Source organism: Mauremys reevesii, linkage group 5 (assembly GCF_016161935.1).
Source record: "Mauremys reevesii isolate NIE-2019 linkage group 5, ASM1616193v1, whole genome shotgun sequence".
Taxonomy (NCBI): Eukaryota; Metazoa; Chordata; order Testudines; family Geoemydidae; genus Mauremys; species Mauremys reevesii.
This window is the reverse complement of record NC_052627.1, coordinates 71,712,499-71,740,222: the sequence shown is the minus strand read 5'-3', so window position 1 is coordinate 71,740,222 and position 27,724 is coordinate 71,712,499. Positions and strand designations below refer to the sequence as shown.

Genomic DNA, 27,724 nt, shown 5'->3' with positions numbered 1-27,724 from the left:
GTGGGGGGTCCCGGGAGGGGGTGGTCAGGGGACAAGGGCTCAGTCATATATACAAACATGAACAGTACTATGAATTCAGATTAGTAAAAGTTTGTTGGTATTTACATAGGCTATCTAATTTTACAGTGATGTTAGCTTTTATTTAACTGGGTCAGCAAGTCCTTGAATTGCACATGAACATAGCTGTGATGCCAGCTAAAAAGTCTAGTATATGGCTGCTGACTAAACTATTAAAAAAAAACATATCCCTTAGAGAAATATTTACATATAATACAAAAATCTAAACCAGCTTCTCAGATGGGGTGATTCCATTAGGAGTCAACAGAAGTAACAGAAATATAGTGGACCATTCTTTGACAGCGCTACTGGTCTAATGGATGCAGGGAAACAGTACTTGTGAAACATCCTGATTTTAGTAAGGCTTCTGACACAGGTCTACATGGCATTCTTGTAAGCAAGCTAGGGAAATGTGGTTCAGATGAAATTACTATAAAACTGGATGCACAACTGGTTGAAAGACTATACTCCAACAATAGTTATCAATTATTCACTGTTAAACTGGGAAGGCATATCTAGTGGAGTCCCATAGGGGGTCAGTCCTGAGTCCAGTACTATTCCGGTCCTTAAATTTTCCTACCTCATAGGGATGTTGTGAAAATTAATGTTTATTTATCATTTTAATAATGCTTTACATGCAAAAAGTCTAACCTGCTTTTAATACAATCATTTCAGCTTTAAAATTAATTTCTAGGATTCATTCTTTACCAATACACCCCTGTGACATGGGGACAGGCAGAGAACAAGTATACTGTATGACAGACTGTTTAACAATACAAAAGGAGAACCACTTCAGCGCTGGATCCCCACACAGACGGATGCCCTCCATATCTCCAAATTCAACTATTCAAAGGGGAAAAAGGAGTGTATGGGGAAGCATATCCCAGATTCCAGGAGCAGCTCAGACTCACCTATGATCAGCCATGCCTTGTCCTTGCTATATACCAATCCAAGGGACAGACAGCATAGAAATGCTGTTGCGTCAAGATTTGGTAATACTAGCTTTGCATAGGAACTGCCATACTAAAAGCAGACCAAAGGTAATCTTCACACTCTCAGCTACCCATACCAGATGTTTCAGAGGAACATGCAAAGATGCCACAATAATCATGTATACAACAACTTGCCTATAGAGGAAATTTCTTTCTAATCTCAGGTTTATGCACCTTATAAATGTTTATCTTATCTAACTTTTCTGTCTGAGTACTTATTTTGCCCCTCATCACTGTAGCATCTCAAAGCTGTCCCCCACATCCCAGTATTTCTGGATTTAGCTGCAAGTAGGGAAGTATTGTTATCTCCATTTTCAGATGAGGAACTGAGGCACAAAGAGATTAACAATTTGCCTGAAGTCAGAACGAAAAAGGTACCATAACTGAGCCTGGTACTCCTGAATCCAAGTCCAATGCCATAACCAAAGATTATCCTTGCTGTAGAAGCAAATATTTTTTATTCACACAAATGTCTAATCTTTTTCCGACTCTTACTAGGAATTCTGTCTCAACAACATCTTGTGGCAATGAGTCTTTCAGATTAATTATGCATAGTATAAAACAAAGTATTTTCTTTGATCAGTTTTAAATTTAAAACAGACATTGGACTGACCCTCTCTATATCATTCATTATCTTATTTACATGTACATTAACTTGCTATTCGCTTCTCAAGTCAGTTTCACTTTACATTGCCAATGAGCATTAGACCTAAAGATTTCAATATTAGGAAAACAGTCAGAGAGAGCGAGAGAGAGAGAGCGCAAGCGAGACAGCGTGTGTTTTATAATGCATATTATATATTTAAAATCATACATATGTACACACGGCATTAAACATTCCCATCTTGGTTCACATCTGAGGAAAGGAAGAACAGGGATGATGAGCACGGGCAGGAAAGACTACAAACATCTGGAAGCTTTGATGACATGCTGCTGGAGCCCATATGCCACCATGAAATAAAGAAAATATTTAATGTAAAAATGTGTGGGTAAAATAGTTTCTTTCAATGAAATATAAGCAATGATAAATGCAGTACTGTGTTTTAAAGAATCATGGGTGTCTCCAAAAAACATTAAGACAGTGAAAAAATTAATATGGTTTACTGAATAGTTTTAGTCAAATTTCAACTATAGTCAGAATTAAGATAGGATTCCCCTGTGAGGGTAAGATGAAAGACACTTCTTACGTCAAATTTAGCAGTAACTCTTCAATTAAAAGAAGAGAAGCAGTGAAAATATGAAGTTAGATAAGTACTTTGCTCACTGGTTTGACAGTTACTGATAGGGCATAGTGCTGGGCGCTGTTTCAATTTATCTCTAACCAGATTATCCTTTTAAAAATTCCTAATGACAAAATGTGCTAATTAACCCAGACCTCCATACTAATGTGCTAACCAAACTGTGGGGAAAACCTGCCACATTCTATGCATAGAACAGAAATGTATGCATATAGACCAGTGTTTTCTTTTCATTTCTATCCATGGAGATGTAGCTTGTGTTTTACTGAAAGATGAAAATGACTATATAAATACCATTTTGTTTTTCTTGCACAGTTAAATACAATCCATATTGTATAAATAATAAAATAATAATAAATCCACGAAGCTAATTTTTAAAATTATTTTAATACTCCCCCCCCCTTTTCTACAGATTCAGTGTTAATAGCCTGTGTATTACCTTTGTTACTGAAATCATCAATCATCACAATTTCTGCCAAGTATTTCCTTGGTGTCCTTTTTATTACACTGTGAACTGTCCTCATGAGCGTGGACCATCCTTCATTATGGAAGACAATTACAACACTGGAGGTGAGCAGGTTCTCATCATAATGCCAATACTTGCACCTGCAAAAGATTTTATTTTGTTACTGTAAATTTGCCAGTGTCTCTCTTAATGTATATGAATGAAGTTCTACTTAATGTCTCTGCTTCAAGTTACAGATAAACAGGATATCAAAAATAAAATACAGCATTACTATTTCATAAATTCATAGGATTTTAAGGTCAGGAGAGACCATTATGGTGTCTGACCTCCTTCATTATACATTTATAAAAAGCAGCAACCAGTTTGTAATGTTCCTGTAAACCATATTGTTACAAGTAAAAAGAATAGTTTATTAAATGTTTCCATTTGCGTCACATATTTAGGATACAAAACCTGCAAAATCTTGTAAATTACTACTATAAACATTAGGTGGACTGTTTCTCACTGTGCCCCAAAGTCCTTTCATATATAAACACATTTTTAAGCACACAGATATTAAGTGATAGATGTGCAGAAGCTGCACACGTATGCTCATTTGCCACTGATGCATATAAAACTTTATGTGCTATATAAAATCTGACAGAAAAGCATAGCTGCTTATGGAGAAGATTTTATCTTTACAAGAGAAAATATTTTATTAATTGGTAATCACTGATGCATAAACTTTCAGCTATGATGAATGAAGGCTAAAAGTGCCTTGACATCCGTTCCCCCCTTTCACCCCCCTCCCCAAAACAAAAATAAAAGCATTGTACCCAATCTACTGAGGATACATTTTTTTGCAAAATTCTGTGTAGATATACAATTTTTTAAAACAGATAAGTCAACAATGAGGCTCAGACTGCTGACAACAAATTTCAGCCACAGCCCAACTTCAAAGGCTTCCTATTAAAAAATTTATCAAACAAGAGACCAAACAAGAACTGCACACAAAATCCAAACAGCATAAAAACGAACAGTATGAAATTTCACACTGATAGACCATCTACATTTAGGGGGAAAAAAACCCAAGAGCTGGTGGCCACTTTAGAATGTAAACTATCTATGATATTGCTACCAGGCATCACCATAATAAAAAAAGTAATATTCACAATTCTGAGCTGAGTAACCTTTAAATGGCTGCCATTCCCTCAAATATGAACAGAAATTCTGCTAAGACAGTTCTCAAACTTTTGTACTGGTGACCCCTTTCACATAGCAAGCCTCCAAGTGCGACCTCCTCCCTTATAAATTAAAAACACTTTTATATTTAACACCATTACAAACGCTGGATGCAAAGTGGGGTTTGGGGCAGAGGCTGAAAGCTCACAGCCCCCATATAACTACCTCGTGACCCCCTGAGGGGTCCTGACCCCCAGTTTGAGAACCCCTGAGCTAGGCCCACAGGAGGTGGCACATCAATAACAGTATATCCAACTGGTAGTCCATACTTCTGACATAGGTCACACAAGATGGTGCAAAGTAAAGTGCAAGGAGCCCCCTAGTGAACAACTTTGGAATACTTTCTTCAGAGAAAATTTTTAATTCTCAATTAGTCCTTGTAACCTGAAGCATGCGGGTTTATATCCAATCTAATGTAACGATGGATGTTCTCATTATCCATATAAAAGGTTTAAATATTTAAAAAAATACTACTAAGTTTTTGGGCTCTAACATCGTGTGGCAATGAGTTCCAGATGAGGGATACTGTGTAAAAGTATTTTCTTTTATCAGTTTGAAACATGTTACCTTTTAACTTCATTGAATGTTCCCTTTGTCTTCTATGGTTAAAAAAGGAAAACAGGATTTACTACAACTTTGCCCTTTATTATTTTTAATGCCTTATGTCCCCTCACCAAACTAAACATTTCCAATCTTTTCAGACTGTCCATGTCTCTAAAACCCTTCCACTAGATCAGTGGTAGGCAACCTATGGCACGGGTGCCGAAGGCGGCAGGCAAGCTGATTTTCAATGGCACTCACACTGCCTGGGTCCTGGCCACCAGTCCGGGGGGCTCTGCATTTTAATTTAATTTTAAATGAAGCTTCTTAAATATATTAAAAACCTTATTTAGTTTACATATAACAACAGTTTAGTTATATATTATAGACATATAGAAAGAGACCTTCTAAAAATGTTAAAATGTATTACTGGCACATGAAATCTTAAAGTAGAGTGAATAAATGAAGACTTGGCACACCTCTTCTGAAAGGTTGCTGACCCCTGTACTAGATCATATGAGATAAAGGGTGATGCAGTACATCAAAGTAAACTACAGAACTTTTAGTGCATGGTAACAGGATCCAAACAGCCAGTCAGTGTGCTATAGAGTCACACCCTGGCTTGCTATGCACTAAATCATTGTGTAGGCAAGTCATTAGAAACCAGCAATGTGTTGAAGTAGTTCAAAATATTCCTTCCAATACATATTATGTCACATTTCTCAGCGGTGAATTTCATTTGCTATTGTGCTGCCCATTTACCTAATTGCATTAGATCCCTCTGAATTTGCTTAGTCACCTTACTTGTGACCAACCTAGGCAAGTTGTGTCAGCTTCAAATTTTATCACCTTACTGCTCACTCCCTGTAAGAATCTGCAGGATTGTAATTTGGGACAATGGAGGTTCTGGGCTGATGCTTCCGCATCCCTATTGGAAATATAGGCTGGGTTTCCACTGAGGGACTGTATGAGGCTAGACACTGCAGAAAGTACTGCCCAGCAGTGCCTGAGTGGTGACCCCCCTCCCCCCGCCTGATTGGCTCATGCTGGTATATAAAGCAGGGAGCCATCATGGTGAGCTGTGTGAGCAACGACATAAAACACTGCTTGCTTCCGCTCCAGACCTTGCCTTGTTGTGGACTCTAGACTCTGGCTTCTGAGCCTGGTTTGTCCCTGACTGCTGCTTGCCTGCTGTTTGTAACCTGGTGCCTGATCCTGACTCTCCAGTATCCTGACCTGGCTCAAACCCGACTGTGCTACTTGTCTCCCATCTACAACTCAGTGCCTGACCCTCACTTCCGGCTCATCTCCAACCCCACTATTTGTCTCCTGACTGCAACTTGGTAATTAACCATTCACACAGGCCACCCATAGCCTGGCCCTGGCACTCCTTTTCCATAGAATCATAGAGTTAGAAGGGACCGCAAGTGTCATCTGGTCTAACCCTCTGCCAAGATGCAGTATTTGTTGGGTCTAAGCCATCCAAGACAGATGGCTATCCAGCCTCCTTTTCAAAACCTCCGTGAAGGAGCTTCCACAACCTACCTGATGGTATCAATACCACCAGTCCTACTACAGAAAATTGGAGTAACCTACTGTTAAGTTAATTTTCAACATGGCAATAGGTTAACTGTTAACTACAGGAATGTCTATAGAACAGGAGATTCTGACCTTGTTTTCCAGCATTATCTAACTTGTGTTTATTAGGTGTTACAGAAAAACAAAGAAAGACAGAGCAAGCTCACACCTTATTCCTCATTTTTATATTTCCCTATATACTGTACCAGCGGTTATCTGTAAAGAATCCTGCATCTGACTGATAAACAGAACAGTTACGTTCGTCATGCCATTGGATGTTTCAAAAACAAAATTCAGAAAGCAAGCAGACATGCAAGTAGTTGGAGTGTTGTGGATGACTACAGGCATTTGTACAAAAGGAGGGAAGAGTTTTGCTGTTTTAAGAAGGAGATGTGATTCAGTGCTATTCTATATATCACCAAAGCACAGTTGAAATCCGGTGGACACAAACTAGTCTCACATTCCAGAAACCAGTTTATAATGTGATTGTCCCTAATGAGGCCTCTACTCTCTCAAATGAGTTTGAAATACCACTTCTGAAATCAGAAGAGCTCTTTAAAAATATGGATTAGAGACTGTATATTTTGTATCTTGCTATTTTTATAACTGGAGATAGAAAGAATAAAAGACAATCACTTCTGACTATCAGCTAACGACATGCAAGTATCTGTGGACAGACTTTCAATTAATCCTACATTCAGACACTGGTTTTTCACCCAAAGTCTGTGTCACAAAAATTTTGACTGATTTCAAATAGGAGTAACTCCAGTTTGAAGCAGAAACCTTTTCTGGTATTCCTCCACTATGATACGAGTTGTTGGCAATATAGGTACTATACTGTGTGCAGACTACACGCTTAGCTATTGTGTCCCTTTAAAGTTATTTATTAGAGGAAAGTTTTTCCACTACATATTTACTCAAGACAGGTTATGTATTTGAACTGTGTTCTGTTTTAAATATGCATTTATCTGGATCAAGTTTGGAGTTTTAGTTACGCTTATTTGGAAGTATTTCTACCACCCCATTATCATGCATTCTAATATATCATGTTCTAAGACAGAATGGCAGCTGAAATCCATTCAAAAATTCAATTTAAAAGGTCATGGAAAATATCTGTATGTTTGCCTTATGAGAGAAGGCAGTATCTGATCTAGATTGTACTGCCAACTTTTGTCTTTACGAAGTTTAAGCACTGTTATCACATAACTTGTGTTCTTCAAATAGGGAAAGACATTGATAATTAATAAGATTTAGAGATTGCATCCTGATCCCAAAAAAGCCACATAAATCACCCAAAAAATGGGAGCGACAGCCTTATTTTAAAGCTAAAAAACAAATGTTCTGCTTGTTCTTCCTGACGGTACAATTTTCAAGAGGAAAAAAAATCCTAATAGTAAATCATGTTCTGTTCCTGTAATAGCTTAAAAAAATTCTTAAAAATCTGATTACAAAAGCCGACCATCATGAAACATCTGTGAGCAATTTAACAGCATGCTGTGCTCTAGTATATTTAACAGACCTATCATATTGACATAAAACCAAGGAAGGCCTAGACTTTTTTTATTCTACAAATCCAAACGAATCCCTGCAGATCTAACAGTTAGTAGACATTACACTTGTAGGTTGAAAGTTGTTTCTGGATAAACGTGCTATTTGTAAGCGATAACACTACAGCATCTATACGCCTAGTAATAGCTTACTCCTAGCCATTTCCAGAGACCTGATCTAATTTCTTGGATAGTCAGTGTGGTGACTCATCACCAACAAGCCTGTGAATGGTTTCAGAGTAGCAGCCGTGTTAGTCTGTATCCGCAAAAAAAACAGGAGTACTTGTGGCACCTGTGAATGGCACTCAGAATTTACAATAATTGATGCATTCAGTCTGCTCTCACAATTCTGCATTTGCCAATTGGAGTTTGAAACAATGTCAAGTATCAGAGGGGTAGCCGTGTTAGTCTGGATCTGTAAAAGCAGCAAAGAGTCTTGTGGCACCTTATAGACTAACAGACGTTTGGGAGCATGAGCTTTTGTGGGTGAATACCCACTTCGTCGGATGCACCTTAGTCTATAAGGTGCCACAAGACTCTTTGAAACAATGTGTGCGTCTAATGGCTTCAAACGTATGCTATGAATCGCCAGTGTAAGCTATAATGTGTTACATGTTTCTGAGAAGCGTTAAATTAAACAATTTCAAATAGTTTAAGAGCCAAATGATTCTCCCTCTTCCTTTCTCTCCCAACACTAGAGAAATCCTTTTCCCGGCTGCATTTAGGTGGAACAGTGGTGACATCCAGTGGTAGACTAAATAAATGCCAGGTACAAATTAATTCCAAGAAACAGCACAGAGTAAGTTTTCCCTATAGTTTAAACTGATTTTACATAATTTCACATTGAACTTAAAAATTATGACTGGCCAGACTAAAAATAAAAGAATAGATTAGAATTTGTTTTTATACAGCACCTTTCACACTCCAAGTATGAAGTTAACACTGAGACAAATACAGGAAGATCAGGCATAGCAGTTGCAATTTAAATTTGTCATGAAATTACAGATATCCCACCTGTCCCCACGGGAAAGGCAATCCTTTTGGGGTGGGGAGGGGAGGGGAAGGGACAAGGTAAAGAGGGATTGATCATATTTGTTTTGTGAAGGATAAGAAACATTTTATTCCACTGACACCACAGTGAAACTAACATGCAGCTAGTCAGTTTCTCTTTAGGTTTTCTTCACTAGTCTACCGGGAACATTTTGTCTAAAAGCAGAACAAGTAGAATCTTCCACTACTGTGGGTGATCTATGTGAAATGAATTGATGATCTCAGTTTCTGGCAGCAGGTCTTCACATCAGACAACAACAGGTACTGCTGAGTGACCATCCTTAACAGACACAAAAATTAAATGACTGTGGAAATAGATTTCAGAGTGGTAGCCGTGTTAGTCAGTATCAGCAAAAACAATGGAGGACTCTTTGTGGCATCTTAGAGACTAACAAATTTACTTGTCTACTGTATTTTCCATTCCATGCATTTGATGAAGTGGGTTTTAGCACACAAAAGCTTATGCCCAAGGACTCCTCATTGTTTTTATGGAAATAGAGTTAGTTTCTCACTCTGTTAGGTGTATGCACGCATGCATGCATCTCCCCTCCAGAAAACAGGCATTATCTTAGCAACATGGAAAAATGCATATTCCCAATGAAGTACAGTATCTGTCCTGTGAATGCAGGGCTATTGATATGGCAACTTAATACTACCGTAAATTCATAAAAATAATAAAGTTAGTATTCAGAAATGCATATCCACCACAATAGCTATTGTCCCTTCTGATGACTGCAGCTAAAAATAATCATTATAGACTTCCACAATATGTAACATTCATGGAACCTCTACAACAATCTGAGGATTAGAACATATCATTTGAGTTAGTGCTCAAATCATTGCTCAGAAACTATAACTCACAAAGCAGTAGGGAAAAAAAATGCAGCGTAGGGAACAACCTTGAAGCGACAAAGAGACAAAACTAGATAATCTCATGGATCTTTTCCATTTTTACAACTCTTGAATACCAAAACCAGAAAGATATAGAATAGGTATTGTGGTCAAGTTGAGTTTCCCCCAACATAAGAGGGAGAGAAGCAATTATAATGGGCTATTTAATACTGGATATCTTAAGAATAAAGTTTTCATCTATATTTTAGTTTTTTAATTCCTAAGAAATCTGGTATCATGGTCTCTCTTGCTTAAGATATTATGTTTTCTATTTCAACCAGAAAAAGGAATGTGGCCATTTTTTCTTGCACACAACTTTATCTATCTATATTGTAGTCATTTCACCCTATATTTTCAAAAAAGTTTCCACTCATGTAGGATGTCCAATTTTCAGAGGTATTAAGCACTTATATTGACTTATTTGGGAGTTGTGGTAGCTAAAAATTTCAGGCTCAGTAGAGAACCAAAAATTAATTAACAGTTTTGAAAATGTAGGCCTTAAAAACTTAGCATTTACATTACTGAAACATATTCCAAGTGTCATTCAGACATTAAAAATAACTAATTTACTTCTAAAATTATATAAAAAGAGATCAAACCAGTATCAAACCCTTCATAAACAAATTGCATTTTTAAGCTGATTCCAATTTCAAAAGGATTCGTGATTCATCATGCCACCTAGTGGTAATATTTTGTACTGCTCACTTTTCTGATGCTTTGCTCAAAAGTGGTATGGTACTGGTACAGTAATTGCAACAGTCTTTTTTTAAAAGCACATTTTTTCATTCACAATCATCTTTTGCAGTCAGATCTACTCATTACCTCCCTCCAACAGCCTTTCACTGACCAGCAATACTGGTATCATAGTCAAGTTTTGAATTCAAGCCTGCTAAGGACATATTTTTGTTATCAAGTTTTGTTAGGAAGAATAGTTAAAACAAAACTGCATTTATTTTTAAGAGTTGCACTGCCATTTACAAAATATCCAACTAAAATCCCCAAACAGCATTTTCAGATATTCTGTTGACAGCACTAAAATCCTAAATTTGTAACTGCAAGACTTTCTGCAAGTCAGAAAACATTGCATGGATTACTGTTGTCATCTCAAAAGAAAGGAAAAGGTCCATGACCTTTTGCAAATAACCAACAGCCATTTAATACTGTGAAGTCTTAACAGCCCACCCTCTTACCTGATATACCACGTGGACCTAAAATAATCCAGAAGTGGGCTTGAGGATTGCTACTATGATGCATCATTTTGGTTGCTAACTAGATGTGACCAAGTAAATTTAGCATTCCAATTTACATATGGAAAATATTCTATCCAGTTTATAGGCAATCCACATGTAAACGATAGTAATGTAAATATATTTTATAAAACAGGAAAGTGATCTGGAGAGGAGGTGAACAAACAGTCCCCAAACCGATCATTTTAGTCAGTTTGGTTTACCATTTTTTCCATGACTTAATAGGGGATAGCATCCCACCAGCTATTTAGTCAAGCTAACAACTGGAGACTGTGCTGCAATGGCTAACACTCCACACCACATCCCAGCTTTGCCTACTTCCAGCCCTACTGTCGCCCTTCAGTCTCCAAAGAACACAAACTTTCAAAGTAGTGGCTATATTTATTAAAGTGCATGGAAGAACGGGTATCTCAGTCATATCTCTTAATCTGCCAGTGCCCAGATGTGGAATACAATTTGTGCAAAAATCCCAAATATGAGATTAAATAAATACATAAAATAAAATAAAATAAAAAGGTTAATGCAGGAAAGTTAAAACAATGCAGAATTCATTATTTTTCATGTAAATAACTCTTGCTATAGCATCAGTTTTAAGATTTTTTATTTCTGATGTAAATAATTTTCAACAATAAAAATAAGGGGACACAAATTGTATGGAATGGTGGTCATTTTGGGACAAAAATGGCCCTTGAAATAAGGTATTTTTCAGACTATGGTCCCAATAAATATTTTCTGTTTTACAACAAACAGTTTCATATTTCTGATTCTGTTGCAGTCGGTAAAAATGCTGCTTTTTCACACTATGCTTTGATTTCTCTCATGTAACTCTGCTGTGATAAAAGGTGAAAATGTAATGTGCACTAGGGTGACCAGATGTCCCGATTTTATAGGGACAGTCCTGATATTTAGAGCTGTGTCTTATATAGGCACTTATTACCCCCCACCCCCATCCCGATTTTTCATACTTGCTCTCTGGTCACCCTAATGTGCACTTACATCATGGACTCCATGCTGGAATTTTTCTGCTTTATATTGCTCTTCTATCTGTATTCCTAAAGATTTTGTAGTTAGTTTTGAAAAGGTTTTGACCTCCCAAATGCAAAAGGGGTAAAACAACCTCTCACCCTATTTGCCTGGTTGTCTGGAAAAAAGAAGAAAAAATGATGTGAAAAAGAGGATCATATGACCTATATGAAATAAGGTATTTTTAATCATGGTTATTTTATTATTATACATTGTTTTGCAACGGGGTGATTTTAAAAGTCTATCTGACTTTTGGAGAAGATTAATCTTAGTGTTAACATTAATTTATCTTATATGCTTTATCGCCTAAGATTAAGAAGCTATATTAATAAATTTTATTTCATGCTGACTTGATTTCTTAATCATAACAGTTCTTGTGTTTAACATCATATTTTTCCCTGTAACAAGCCTGCTGAGGAAATGATACTGAGCATATAGGGTCAATGACGGTACTGAGTTTCTTTTTTGTGCTACTGAACATCTGACATGGGTGAGCAACACTCCATTTGCCCAAAAGCATTTAGAACAAAAGAAAACACATGATGAAAGTGGACAGGTGAGGACTGGGAAGTCTTGCATACACCAGATGGAAAAAAGCTGCAGGTCTAGTGGAGAACTTGAATACAGAGCTCTGAAAGTGCTGTGCTATATACCCATTTGATTTTTGGAATCTAATGTTCTGTTTACAGCTCAATCTCCCCATTTCGGACTGAGTATATGTACAAATAAATTCACTTACAAATACCTATGCCTGTGCCAACATCTCTTTCCCCCAGGAGGGGAATAACCCACATTTGGAGTGCATCTACAATGGGACAATATATAATGGCAGCAGCACATAGTGTTAAAGCGCACTGGCTCCGTGTACACTCTTCTACTGTTAGTGGCACTGGTAGAGCTGGACTGGGACAGAAAAATGCTTTCACATTTTCCTGCTACACACAAGACCTTGGAGGTCTGATCCACCAATACATTGCTAATTATATTTTTAAACAGCTATATTTTCCCCTCCTTTGGAGTCTTGCCAACAAAACAGCTGAGGACATGCGGTCAAGAGTATAGCCTTCTTCTTCAAGTCTGATCACTATAATTCACTTGATTCTCATAAACTTAAGTCTCAGGAAAACATTGTTTTAGTATGCTTTTTGCATAATAAAACCTCTTTTTTGGTAGTTCATGGAATTATTATAGTGTGCCATATTACAAAAATTGATTTTTCCCTAGGCTTCGTGTATAATGAAAGCAAGTCCTTAATGCTTGGTTTCCAAGGACACAGATACCAACTGTAATTACTAAAAGCTTATTTAATTAAACAGTATCATATGTGTAATTAGTACAACAATGAAATTAAGCAAATCATCACCTTCGTGAAGTAAGCAAGCTTTGGCATTGAGTCCTCCTGTGGAATCTCCTTTGTTATACAGTGGAGCTGACTGGAAAATTAACAGCTGTTTAGAACAGGGGTTCTCAACCTTCTTCTCTCTCTGAGGCCCCCCTCGATATGCTATAAAAACTCCAGGGCCCCGCTGGAGGAGGGGGGGGGACGGAAAGAGGGCTCGGGGCAGGGACCTTCAGCATAGGCATAGTCTGACTTCTATTTGGGGGGCGCGGAGCAGGGGCCAGCAGTGCCACCTGCCTCACCTCAGCAGGCCACCTGCCTGTCTGGCTTGGGGGTGGGGGAGGACGCAATAAAAAATTACAGCTCACAGTGGGGGGCTTAGCTCAAAAACTTTGAAAACAGGGGCGCAGGAAGGGGGTAGCTAGGGGCTGTGTGCAAGCAGTGGGGTAGCTCAGGGAGGGTGTAGAGAGGGGGTAGCTGGGGATGTGCGCACACAGGGGGTGGCTGTGAGTGTAAGGAGGGGTGTTACTGGGTCTGTGTGTGGGCAGGGGAGTAGCTCAGGGTGCACGGAGGGGGATAGCTGGGGATGTATGCAGGCAGGGGGGCAGCTCAGGGGGCAAGGAGAGGGGGTACTAGGGGCTGTGTGCTGGGAAGGCTCCCCTGTAGTCACTGTTCCCGGAGCCAAGTCTCCCAACTCAGACAGCTCTTACCGGCTACCTCTGCAGGAGCAATGGGGCCTGGGACTTTGGAAGATGAGGAGCAGAGGAGGGAACACTGCGGCTGCCTGCTCCATGGCACCAGTCAGAGCGGTAGCTGCCCTGCAGTGCCCGGAGTAATGGCAAAAACAGCAGCCGGCACATTTCCCCACCAATAGCAGTTACCTACTGAGCCTCAGTTTGGGTGAGCATGCTCAGTACAACCTAGATAGGAAGTTCTGCCAGGGAGCTGTTTGTACCACTACACCGGCGGAGCTTCGGCCCTGCACCTCCCAGGAGTCCTGACTTGAGCCTTGCGAGGGGCGCTAGGGCTCAGGGTCTGGGTTTCAGCCGCGGAGCCCCACAGCCCCCTTGAAAGGGCTCATGGATCCCCAGGGGGCTGTGGACCCTGCATTGAGAACCACTGATTTAGAACATATTAAACTCACTCTATGCGTTCAGTTTAAATATTGTCCCTCTCTGGTTAGCAGCAGCTTCCTCACAAAATCTGGCATTGGCATTGGATGTTGATGTGATAGTTTCACATGATTATGATGACTCTGACCTAATAAAAGGGCTATTTTTCACCAGATTGTATAGGGAGGATGGATACTTCACCATACTCCTATATTCCTACCAAGACAGGTTATTTCCTACCTTTAACAATCTAGGAAGAAGAATCTCCCTGCCATCCAAAAACTATAGGATTTAAGGGGGGAAAAAAAAAGTCTTTGCTCTTCCACTTTTGAGACAGCCATCAAAATGGTTGACAGTCTTGCTCTTATCAGTTCCTAAAATGTTAGGGAGCAGGGAAAAGGAGAACTCCACCCTATTGCTAAACCCTTATAAATTTAGAAACAATACTTTATTCCATACAATTTTTCATAATTTGTCAAAGTATATTTTATTGTAAAAGTGGAATTATACACAATGCTGCAAAAATATATTGAAGAAAGTATTTTCTTAATTTTTGTACACAAATAAGTTGTGTTTGGCACATGATAAACAACTGTGACACTTCTGAAGTGCAATTTTTAATTAAGGTAAACAAGATCAAAATAGATTGATTGTTCATTTATAAAAACTAATCTTGAAAAAAATTAAACTATGTTATATTTAGGTGACCAAAAGAACAGGAGAGGAGAATCTGGTTTTTTATTTCAAATTACTGAAAAGAAATTTAGATCAGCAGAAAGTGTTTGTTTATTTAATAAATTATCCATGATGACTGTACCCCTTCATTGAAAATGTATAGTTGTATATAGTCATAGGATATGCCCTGCAAGGGCTATAAAGTAATTAAAGGTGGAAAAGGGAGGGGAGAAACCCTGGAAGAACTGGGAGGATGAGCAACAATAAATTCAAAGGAGCAACATAATTAAACATCTGGATCTTACTGGTTTAAAGATTATTGAGAACAATTCTATGATAAAACAAAATTATCTTCAACTAATAATACACACACAATTTGCTTTGATGGAAAGTCTTATTTTTTTTTTAAAGTTATATCACAATGAATATTTTGTTGCCAGCAAAATAGCCTTGCTCAGTATATAACTTTAAAATGATAACATGCTGACCAAAGTCAGATTTTAAGAAGTGCAGCATTTATGCAGCAGCATCTGAGACACACAAGCCTCTGATCTATTATTATGTAAGAGATGATTAACCTAATTCACCATGTTATGTAACAAACATTCACACAAATACTTTAATCTACCTGTCATCAAACTACTCATTTTTTTCTCCTATAACTGAAAAGTCATATATAGGTAAATAGTGGGGGGAGAGGGAGAGAGAAAAAACTAGCATAAATAAAATCCTAACAAAGCCATCACATTTGTAACCATGATTTCTATTGGTTATATAATAAAATGGCAAATAGAAGAACAATATGTTGAGTACTCATTCTTTCCTAGGGCCAGCATAGTTAATTATCCCAGTTTATTATCCTGGCATATAATCTGATCAACAGAATGAACATCTCTGGCCTAAGGGCTGTAACATAAGATAAAAATTAGTAAATAGGACAGACAGTTTCTAAGTATTATTTATTCACAGTATACCCTAAGAGAATATTTCTTGATTTAAGTATCAGAGGGGTAACCATGTTAGTCTGGATCTGTAGAAGCAGCAAAGAGTCCTGTGGCACCTTATAGACTAACAGACGAATTGGAGCATGAGCTTTCGTGGGTGAATACCCACTTCGTTGGATGACATGTTAGTCTATAAGGTGCCACAGGACTCTCTGCTGCTTTTCTTGATTTAAGTTTCTAATACAGATACATATTTTACGTTGTATTTGGTTTTAATTAATTTAGCAATTAATTACCAAAAGGAGACCACATATGGATTTAGGTTATTCTATCAAATATATCTATCTTTTTAATAGGAGAACTTTTTTACCTCACTGACAATTACAAGAGTAAAAGTTGCAAGCAGTAAAATTACTGCTATAATTAATGCAGTGTGTACACAGTTTTCTTAAGGATATGAAATGTCGAAGTCCTGTTTTTTCGGTCTTGGATACATTTTGCTGTGTAGTTTTATATGCAGGACTTTTAACACCACCTATAGTTAAGTTTGCCAGACACTTCCCATTATAAGATTTTGTATTCAATTGCTTATAAAACTTTTTTTGCTGGAATTTTACATGCTGAATATATTTCTCTCTCAATTTTTTTTTTTTTTTTTGGAAAAATTTCAGCCAAAGTGGTTCAGCCATTTCAGAGAACGAGGTTAGGGAAAAATACGTTGTTTTGCCCATATTAAAAAATTCTGGCAACTTTCTCTAACAACTCTAGCATCCCAATGCTTGGGAGCAGGAACTTGAAATTTCACAGGGGTTGTAGTAATTGTGTCAGGGATGTGCCTGTCACCATGAAAATCCACCTATACTTGGCCAAGTTATAAACTTTTTGGGGAAAAAATTGCGGTTCGCATACACTCAGTAGATATTACTTAGATTTTAGCTTCTTTAATCTGAAGAATCCATGCTCACTAAGCATGCTTGAGCCTCTCTCAGCTCCTACACTGACAAGACTGCATACGCCATCCCCACAGAATAATGGTGGACGCTTCCTTGAGACCAGGCAATCTTAGTTCTGAGATGTCCTAACTTCTGAATGCATGATTTTGCAAGGTTAGTAATGTTTTTAATGTAAGTTTGTGTGTGTAATTGCAAATAAAAATACAGCATGCAGCTCCAATTTCAATTGTTTCTTGGGGATTAAGGCACAGTAAAAAAAAAAAAAGTGTGCTTTATACTAAAAAAGCTAGAAAAGCCACACATTTGCTTTGCATGTGAGACACATCTGCATCCTGAGTACTTTTAGAAACATCCACTATTATACAGAAAATCACCACGTGAAATAAGATGAAACAATGGTTTGCTTAACCCAGGTAATAGGAAAATTCATCCATGCTTACCTGAACATTTTTTTTCTTCGAGTAGTAAGGTCCACAGATCTGTGACAATGGGTACTTCAATCTGCTTTCAGTGTGGGGGCAGGAGAGACCTGTCAGGCACTAGCAACCCAAGAATGCCTCACCTCCAAAAGTTCCCTCCAGTTGAGAAAACTTCCACCGTCAGCATAATTCAAATAGACCTTTCTAATTTACAGATTGTATTAAATATGCTTTAGGTAAAAAAGCACAACAATTTCTCCTGCTTTGGGCAAGGTGAATTCTTTCTAATGACTACAAACCCAAATCCTTGGATATCAGTTTCTGTCGCTATTCTGGATGATCCATTTGTTCTTAGAATGGACTGGATCTGTGGATCCTATTACTTGAAGAAAGAAATTTTGAGATAAGCACTGATAAATTTTCCAATTCCTCTTCATGCTAAGGTACACAGATCCATTACAATGGGATTTTCAGAGCACCGTAGCTTCAGGGTGGGAAGCAGGATCATCCTTTAACCATGGACATCCAAAATGAGGTAGATTATCTATAAATATTGTATCAATCTTTTCATGCACTAAGGCATGAAGAAGACTTTTGCCAAAAGAATGTAAATGGCATTGGTTAAGACTGGATAACCAATATGCAGAATTTGGTGAATTTATGTACTGATAGCCATGTGCAGTCAGCAGATTTCAAAACTGGAGAGATGACTACTCTGCCCTGAGATTGTCAGTTCTCATAAGACCTTGAGTTTGATGCTTAATTGAAGGAGGACTATTTCTTGAATTTGCGTAGAGAACGAATGCAATGATTGTAGAAAAGACAACCTGCCAGAATTAAAAGTTTAATATTGCCTTTCATTACAGAAAGCTCAATTTCAAATACCCCTCCCCCGCAACTAATTTTATTGGAGATAGGAGTCATCAGGAGGCCTACATTAATGGATAGAAAGTAAAAGGAATCTTTCTGCAGGGGTTCAATCGGAGTACTGCTGCAAAGTGCAAAATTAGTTTCCCAGGTCGTGCTCTATGACTGTGTGGAGTAGGAATAAAGTTGATGCCCTAAGGAAGCATCTGATGTTGGGATTTGTGCTAAATTTCTTTTCTTGTAAAGGCTGAGAATGTTATATCACAGTCTTGACCTTTTGTTTGGATCTTCATCTCACCATAGTAAAACCCTCCTGGAAGAACTCAAGGCTGTGTTTCATTGGTCTATCATAGCAGTTAAACTAGGACTTTTCACCCACCAGTAGAATAAGAGGGAGACTCAGATTGTCAGATGACCAATCATATTAGTTTGAGGTTTTTTTGTTGGCCTGATGTTACCTGAGAGTTTTCATGCCTAGAGGAGGGGCTGGACAGATGCATGCTTGGACTTGACTGCCTGTGAAGACCCTGTACAGGAAGTAGGCCACTCTTTCAAGTAAAAGTCTCCCCCAGTTAGAAACACTGATAGTTGCGTTTCTCTTTGATGTGTGCAAACCAAGCAACTTTCCAGCCTTATAAAATGGAGGCTGCTGAGAGAGTAGAGTAAAATGAAAGAAATGGTGAGTCAAGCAGCTGCTTACAGCTTACCAGTTCTTTCACATCTGGACTGCTGTCCCTCTGATCGCTTCATAGCCATCAGCTGGGACGAAGAAGTGGAGTGATGGTGACACATGGCAACCTATAACTCAAGTTGGGAACAGCAGCCTGGACCTTAGGGCATGCTGAACCACTGCAGCAGCTGGAGATGCAAGCCAGATACTTTTCCCATCTTCTGGGGGCAGTAGGAAACCCCTATCCCTCCATTACATTTTCCCAGGGTGCATGAGGAGGGATAGCTAGCTATAGCTTGTCTAAGACAACAGTAGACTTCCTGAATGTAAGTTGCACAATATTTAATACTCTCTTGCCTGAAAGAGGCTCAATTCCTTTTTTCATATTTTAAAATATATTTTACTAATTGATTCTCAAACTCTGATTTTGGCAGTTGGTCTTCCTCTCTTTAGAAGGAAGAACTGCCTCTGTGGGATTGCATGTTTGCATGCCTAAAAGAATCAGCACATCTATAGCCGGTCTTTTCTGCACTGATAGACCATGCTGCACTCTGAGGTGAGCAGGAGAACCTAGCACTGATTTTATCACTCATTTAATTTCTCCCTGTGGGAGTTTGTCCCCATAATCCTGCTTCAGAAGGAGGATGAAGTTGGCCGCAGAGGAGAGGGAGCTGAACAAAAAGGCCCCTTACTGCATTCTCAAGTGTTGGCAGCATCTGTGTGATATCCAGTGTCTCCATCCCCAATCCAAGGGAACTCAGGGTGGGGAAGGGAGAGGAAAGTGTGTGTGCGGATGAGGATCAACCAAGCTCTGCAGTCAGAGGTGTGGATGTTGGTGGGGGCTATTGGGACTCAAGTACATTGCCATTCTGGCTTCACTCCCCTCATAGAGATGGGAGCTGCTTGCTCTGATGCCACCTTTTTTCCAGTCTGCTCAAATCCTTTCCCACCCAGAGAAGAGAGAGTCCAAGGTGACCCCACCCAACCTGGGCTGTGAAGGGAACTACACTCTTGCTCCCCAGCAAGACACTTAATGGCAGGGGGAGAGCAGGGAGATACAGACTCTTCCTTCTGCCTCTGGCTTTTCTTGGTATAGTGCTCTCCCTGAAGCTTGCAGGGGGAGCAGCTGCTGCAGACACCTCAGAAGGAGAAGTGAAGCTGATGGGTCAATCTCTGCACAAATCAAAAGCAGGCCTGGGACATATCTGGTAATCAAACCAATTATTCAGCTGATCTTATAAACACTTGAAATAACATTTGGAAATTTCCTCAGAAAAGCTGTGTGGTAAGGAGGTCTGGCTGAGCTGCTGACCACTGTGGAGGCAGAAAAAACTGCAGGGAACCGTCCCCAAGCTGCAAGCAGGCAGAAGTACCCATCGTACTGAATCTGTGGACCTCAGCACAAAAAAAAGAAGATGGGGGGAAAAATGCTGTAGCGTCTATGCGGTTAATTCAGAATATGCTCCTTTTCTTTTTTAGCAAGCATGCAGCAGGCAGTAAATTCAAATAACAGAAGATATAAAAGTATGAGTCAGGTTAGCAGATGGCTGATTGTGTCCCAGCTCCTGGAGTGGAAAACACTCATCAGAAAATACACGGGTGGTGCTACAGTAACCAATCACTCAACCAATGATTCAAATGCCACAGCTGGAGACATACAATCCAGAGCTTGGCTTCAAGCCCTGTGGTTGGTACAGCTCCACATATGGGGATGGCAAGTGAATGAGATAGACAAGTACCATATTTCACATAGCAAACAGAAAAAAAAAAAAGATAATAGTGGCAAATGATTTAGCAGTCATCAATATATTGAACTCAGAGGAGCTTTTCTTAACACAGATTTAAGAAGGAAAATGTGAAGACTGAACACAATCCAGCCTTCTCAAGCTGCTAGAAAGAGTATCTGTAGAGTAATTGGAAGAAATTGTTAAGAACTCCCAAGCCCCACCAAAATATACCTCCAAACCCCAACATACTAGAGTAAGAAATTTAAATCTCTAGGGCTGTTTTCTTCACTACAACATGCAAGAAGCAAAGTGGTTAGGATTATGCTGATGTCAGCTTTCAGTTCTAAACATCTCTACGGCAGATAAATAGTTTTGTGGATGTAGGGAGGTAATCAGAGTTATAGGTGCATACATCAAGGGAAAGAATATATTTCTTAGCTTTGGTTTTGTTAGAAAGAGCTCTCTTTAGAGGGCTTGCGGAGTGATGGGAAGAGGAAGTGTTGTAATGCTCTGCGCAAACTTTAAAAGGACATAAAAAGCTTATTCACAATATTAAAAAATCTTGATGAGAGATTAAAAATAAAAAGGATAATTAAAGAAGTGGCTGACCCAAGACATCCTAATTCAAGTGATTAGGCAGGAGAATGGACTACTTCAGAGGGGCAAGCAATTGAGATTAATAGTCAAGAAAGGATTAAGTAAAATAAGAACACAGGAAAGTGTTCGGTATGATGTAACAGGCAGTCTGCTAACACAAGATATCTTACTTGGCTTCATCTATTCTGTAGTTTTAAAGATGTGGTTAAAACTTGTAAAAAAATTATGCAATCCTTCAACAACAACAAAACAAGAACAAAAAATAAGAAGTCTGCTTACTCTTCTTGACGCAGGTCATTAATGCTCCGATCTAGTGAGATCATATCACTTGCCACCATATTAAACCCAAACTCTTTAATGCTGGCTTGAATGGATTCTTTGTAGTCTGGTCCTAATACATATGGCTTGCCTTCCTCTCCGGGGCCACCAGCAACTCCATGAGGCTCAGGTTCTTTGGGCTCAAAATTACCAAGGACTGCAGGTTGTAAAACAGGATCATGGTATGTAAATGTCTGAGGCTTAAATGTGAGATATTGCCTCTGCATGATGTTCTGCTGATTGTTATCACCAACATGATGTTCTAGTTCATTTTTGGCCTTATTTTTTCTTCGAATAGATTCTAAGTCCACTTCCATGCCTTCAACATGAGGCCAGGGTACCACAGGTTTGAATTTCTCATTTCCTGGAGCTAGTCCATGGTTTCCTTTGTCTGGCACGGGATTCTTAGCTTCTTTGTCCTCCTATATGTATATTAAAAAAAACAAAAACACACACACATACACAGTAGGAAACCATTACAAGCTATGATAAATATAGAACTCAGTTTTTTAATCTTAAACCTTATATGCTGATACTCAGTACTAAAGTAGTAATTAAACAGTAATAGCAAGCAAGTATTGTTTACAGATTGGACTCTAGGTTCTACTGTCAACCGCCACATGCTTGGAGAGAGTGTCACTGGGGACTTCTAACAGGACTAGTACTCCTAATTCTCTTAGGCACTTCCACAAATCCCACTTACTCTCTCTGGCTGAATTTCTCCCATTTATAAAATGGTTTGGTAAAGAACAGAGTTATTTAATAATGCCTTACGATTCTATAGCACCTTTTAAAAGGGTCTCAATGTTTACACTAGATACGTATAGCAGGATTTTCAAGAGTGTTCAGCATTGACCTAACTCAATGAATTCAATGCGAGTACAATTAGGGTAATGTTGAGTGCATCTGAAAATCCCACAAAGGCCATTAATTTAGCATCTATTGTTAAGATTTCTTCAAATTGTGAAGAAAACAGGAGTAACGGTAAAGTTTAATTTTTCTTAGAACACTGATGAAAGCATTTAAGCCAAGGTGACATCTGGCAAACAAAGTAGAAATTTTGATCAAGAGTCTGTTGCACCAGGATATTTTAACGCTTGTAGAAATTATGAATGAACCAAGTTGCTAAAACAAGTTATTAGACTACTACATCCACACTTTCATCTATAACGGTTACTTTTTAGGAAATCTTGAAAGGCCAAGACAACAGGGAAGTAGCTCAGCATGTGTTGGGGCACATTTTACAAGGAGGTAATAAGCTGCCATGGAAGAGAATAAAGCAAAACACAAATAATAAACAAACAACATAGATACATAAATACACCCGAGGGGACTGGTGAAAAGAGTAAGAGCTACCATGAAAAATATCCTCTCACGGTTGCCACTGGAAATCAAGAGGGAGGGGAGGTCCTACTGTAGACAGAAGAAAATTTCAGTGTGTAACCAATGAAGGACTGGTTCATAGAGTGAAGAAGCCACCAAAAGTGACAAAACTAAAAAATAAATAAAAATTCCTTAGTTAGTTAACAATGGTATAAAATATCTTACTCCTTTCACTGTATTCCTATCACCTTGTAAAACAGAAGTTCTAGGTGTTGATGTAGCAGGAACCTACATGATACTCTTCATATTCACGGCATTCTCGCAATTAAAAAAAAAAAAAAAAGCTCATCATCTACCAAAGTTGGTCATCACCTACCAAAGTTGCTACTAAATTCCCAGATTTTGAGGGCAACAATTTGAGCGGTGCTGAGCTAAAGGATAGCCAAATCTGGTTTTAGAGATTAAGTACATCAATTGTTTCTTAAGGCAGTTTCTAAACTCCCACATGATTTATTGTCAGTCTAGGACATTCTTCATCTACTTGATCTAGTCTAAGACTTGAAAGCACATTACAACCAGGGTGGATAAAAATCAATGATTTAAAATAAATAAATATATAAAAATTGCATTTCTTTACTTAAATCGGATTTTGAGGAAAAAGCCTATCTAAAGATAGTTTTAATTAAGATACATTATAGCTCAAAGATATCTCATCATTGAATAGGGATTATAAATTCTAGTTCTATAGTATGAGACAATATATTCATGTAATGTTTAAGAAAAGTTTTGTAAATGAGTTCCAATAGTTCATGGATTAGGGACCCAATCTTATGGGGCTCCTGGGGCTTCTGTATAGATTGTTTAGGTTAATCTTTCTATCTACCCAGTGGGACTCAGTGCTCCGTCTAGAAGATAGTGAAAAATATAGTTGTTACTCTATGGTATCATCATTTTAGATGCAGTAGTGATAAAAAATAAATAGCTGAATCAGGCAGATCTTCCTTTTACAATTTCACCTTTAAAGTAGTACTGTCAGTGAATGCAATGAGTAATACTAAATTAGCAGTATGGTAATAATACTTAATTAACTGCATTGACTTATTTTGTTTAAGAGAATCCATCCTCAACATACAGGATTCTGAAGACTATCCACCTTCAAGAGCACCATCATTTTCTATAGTTTCAGAGTTATCTGCCAATGCTAGTGTCACATCATGTATGTCACATAGCCACAGTATATCATCCATAGCAAAAACAAAAACAACCAAAAAACTCCATTATCCAGAAACAACCATAGATAAGTTTGTGATGAGAACCAGCGGATTACAAAAAGAGGTAATTGATGAAAAAATTAACCGGTTTGTTTATGCAACAAACTCTCCTTTCCATAGGACTGAAAACCCAAACTTCATTAACATGGTTCAGTCATTAAGACCAGGATATAGTCCACCCAAGTGAGCAGATGTCGCAGGCAAATTGCTGGATAAAGCGTATGAAAGAGAAATTGAGCAGCATGTAAAAGGTCTGGGTGAAATTGTTAACTTGAGTCTTGATGGGTAGAGCAATGTCCACAATGATCCTGTTGTATGTGCTTGTGTGACAACAGAAGAAGGGAATGTCTTCCTTAGAGAAACAATTGATACATCAGGAAATGCACACACAGCAGAATACTTACAAACAACAGCAGTAAAAGCTATAACAAACTCTAGAAAAAAATTCAAATGTCTAGTATGCAGCTTGGTCACAGACAATGCTGCAAATGTATCCAAGATGAGAAGAAATTATTTAGAAGAGAGTGAAGAGAGTCCCAAGCTAATAACATATGGTTGCAGTGCTCACTTGATACGGCTCCTAGCCAAAGACGTCAGTGTTCCAGAAATAAAGACTAATGTTGAAATAGCAAAATACTTCCGTAACAACCACTTTGCAGCAGCTGCTCTGAAAAAAGTGGGAGGAACCAAGCTAACTCTCCCACAAGACATGTGATGGAACTCAGTAGTGGGCTGTTTTGAACACTATGTCAAGAACTGGCCTAATCTGATGACAGCTTGTGAACAAAATCATGAAAAAATAGATGGCACTGTCACAGCTAAAGTTATCAACATTGGTCTTAAGAGAAATGTTGAACACATGCTGAGTACCCTGAAGCCTATTTCTGTAGCCTTGAACAAAATGCAGGGAAATAGCTATTTTAGTGCTGACGCTGCTGAAATTTGGAAGGAACTGAGTGCATATTTCTCTTTTTAAGATCTCAATGACAGAGTTAAATTACAAGCATTAGAAAAACAAATGGGACAAGCACTATCTCCTGCTCATTTTCTTGCAAATATTCTCAATACTCGGTACCAGGGTCAAACCTTAAACAGGAAAATGAAGGTGAAGACGACTGAATTAGCTGCGGAAGCCAATATTTTAAGTTTCTCAGGTTGACCTGACTGACATAGTTGATTTAATTTTTGTTTTGTTTTTTTTAAAATGTTTCATTTAACTATTTTAGTTAAAAACAATTTTAACAAAAACAAACATTCAAGTTTTTTAAAATCAGGTTTAACTAAATTAAAAAATTCATATGTTTGTTTTGTTAAAATATTATATGTTTGCTGTTGAAGAAAAAAATCCAGAATAAATAACGTTGTTGTTTTAGTTAAATAAAACAATTTAAATGTCTGTCTGGAGATATTCTCCTCCTTATACAGCATAGCAAGAAAATCCTCCAAATATTAATCTGTTGAACTGGAGATAGTTCACCTCCCAATTACTTCAATTATCTTTGGTAAATGAAATAACCAAACATTCATTCATTTTCTGATATAGTTGTAAAACTAATCTGAAAAGTTTTTAAAATAAATCACTTAAAAATATATAGTGTGTACCTTCTAAAAATGAACCCTACATCTATCTCTTGAGTTGTGAAGAATATTTATTAATGTTATAACAACCAAGAAAAATTGCACTTTTATGTAGAAATCCATGATTAAATTGAGTCTTCCTAACTAATGATTTAAATCAAATCCACCCTGATTACAACTAGTTTGAACTTTCCTAAATCCATACAGTGTAGTTTTGTTAAGTTGTAAAATTAATTTAGTGATGCACATATTGCTAAAATGAACCTCCTGGTGTCAATGGAGTATGGTTGATTGAATAGGATACAAGTATGGTATAGGACCAATGGAAAAACCAAGAGACTGTGTGTGTACGAGTACACAATTTGGGATTATTTAAAAAGGAATTGTTTTACAGAGATATTCACAAGCAAGTACACAGGTTTTAGGTGGAACGCATCAGGTATCTGATGTACAATTCAACACAAGAAAATGCAAAGGTACACAGTGTGAAATTATACCACAACAATATGTTGCAATATTGTTACATTGTAAACTAAAAGGTCAACTAGTAGTTTGTATAGCATTTGTACAGTTGGCTATGCAAATATTTTGGCCATAATACAATAAAATACCAAAGTATGTGCTTAACATATATGCTTAAGTCCCATTGACTCTGAGACTTAAGCACATGCTTACATGTTTTCACGAATCAGGGCCTTAATGCAGAGTTCTATTTGGTTAGTAGATAGGTGTTACTTATTCAGAATGTACAATAAATAAGAAAAAGCTACCTTTCTAGATATAGTACAGAGTAGATTCAGGTCAAAGTGGTAGTGGTGTGTTTATTGTGTTTTAGAATGAGTTCACAGGCTGAAGCACAGCAATCTTCAAATCAGTTCTGGTTTATCATCAGAGCTGTTCCATATCTTGTATTTCATTTAGTCGTATTGTAATTGGTGGGTTCTTTTGTGAGAAAGTGTTGTAATGTATTTCCTTGATGCTTTTTCTAATATTCTAAATATTTTGTACCTTTGGGGAGTACTATCTAGAATATAAATAGGCATGATTGAAATCCAAGTTTATGTTTAAAGTTTTTTCTAAGGATTTATGTATGCATGACAAAATTATATAGAATGTAAGTAGACTCAGAAGAGGTATGGAGCAAGTGTGATTTAAGAGAGGCTGGTTGTAAGGTAGCAAGCACTCTACTGGAATTATTTATGGTTCATATAAAAAGAGGGAATGTTATCTACTGTGCATGCCACAGTCCAACCCAAATCAAGAAGTTATAGACTTGCCTTGATGCAACAGTTATGTAAGATTCCAAAAGCAAAACACGTGTTAACTGAGTGACTACTTTTGGCTGTCACATCAATAATTCCACCTTAGTTAGGAATCTTCAGAGTTCAATTAATCTGATCAATGAATCTGGCTTGCCTGAACCAAAGAGAAATGCACTGTCAAAGTCACTTGAACCTTTTTTAAAATGTTCATACCACACTTGGAAGGCACAGCTGTGAGAAAGCATCTCTCTTGTTTTGAGTTATGTCTCTCTCTTCTCTTCTCTCCACTTCAAAGGAGAGAAAATTGGAGGGAAAAGCCTGAGAAGAAAGGGAGGAGAGGCTACATTGTTAGCTCCCCTTCTGCAGCACCCTCTCTCCCTATTCCACAGAATTGATAAGAGGGCAGGTAAAAATCAGAACAATCTCTATGAATGGTAAAAACAATCAATCATTAGTGCTGCATTAGAACTCCATATCCGACAGCCACTCAGATGAAGAGTAGCACAGAGTTGTGGTCAAAGGGAAGCACAGCCAAAATGTGAGGTCACAGAACTCAGGCTCTTCAAATGCATGCCCCAAGAGGTGTAGGATTGGGGGCCTGGATTCATTGCTAATCCTCTGGCTCCACGTGAATGAAAGCCCCTCACTTCCCTGCTGTTGTTTTCCTGATCCCCATAAAGGGAATATGAATCAAGATTTCAGCAAATTGAAACTGAGGAGTCCTTTTTTTGGTTTTGTTTTGTTTTTAAACTTAGTTTTTCTCCTTCACATTCTTTCCCCACAAAAGGAGACTGTTTGGCTCAAAATTAGCAAAAATGA

General features: G+C 38.0%; 1 protein-coding gene across 5 annotated transcripts in view; it reads right to left on the bottom strand.

The window, feature by feature from the left end:
• Positions 1-27,724, bottom strand: part of GALNT7 (polypeptide N-acetylgalactosaminyltransferase 7) — a 102,947-nt gene that overhangs the window by 33,973 nt on the left and 41,250 nt on the right. For all 5 annotated transcript variants that reach the window (XM_039541202.1, XM_039541201.1, XM_039541200.1 and 2 more), the window contains exons 2-3: positions 21,433-21,893; positions 2,727-2,893 (exon numbers count right to left, since the gene is read on the bottom strand). In XM_039541202.1, the coding sequence (XP_039397136.1) occupies positions 2,727-2,893; positions 21,433-21,893 (628 nt within the window). The remainder of the gene's footprint in view (positions 1-2,726; positions 2,894-21,432; positions 21,894-27,724) is intronic.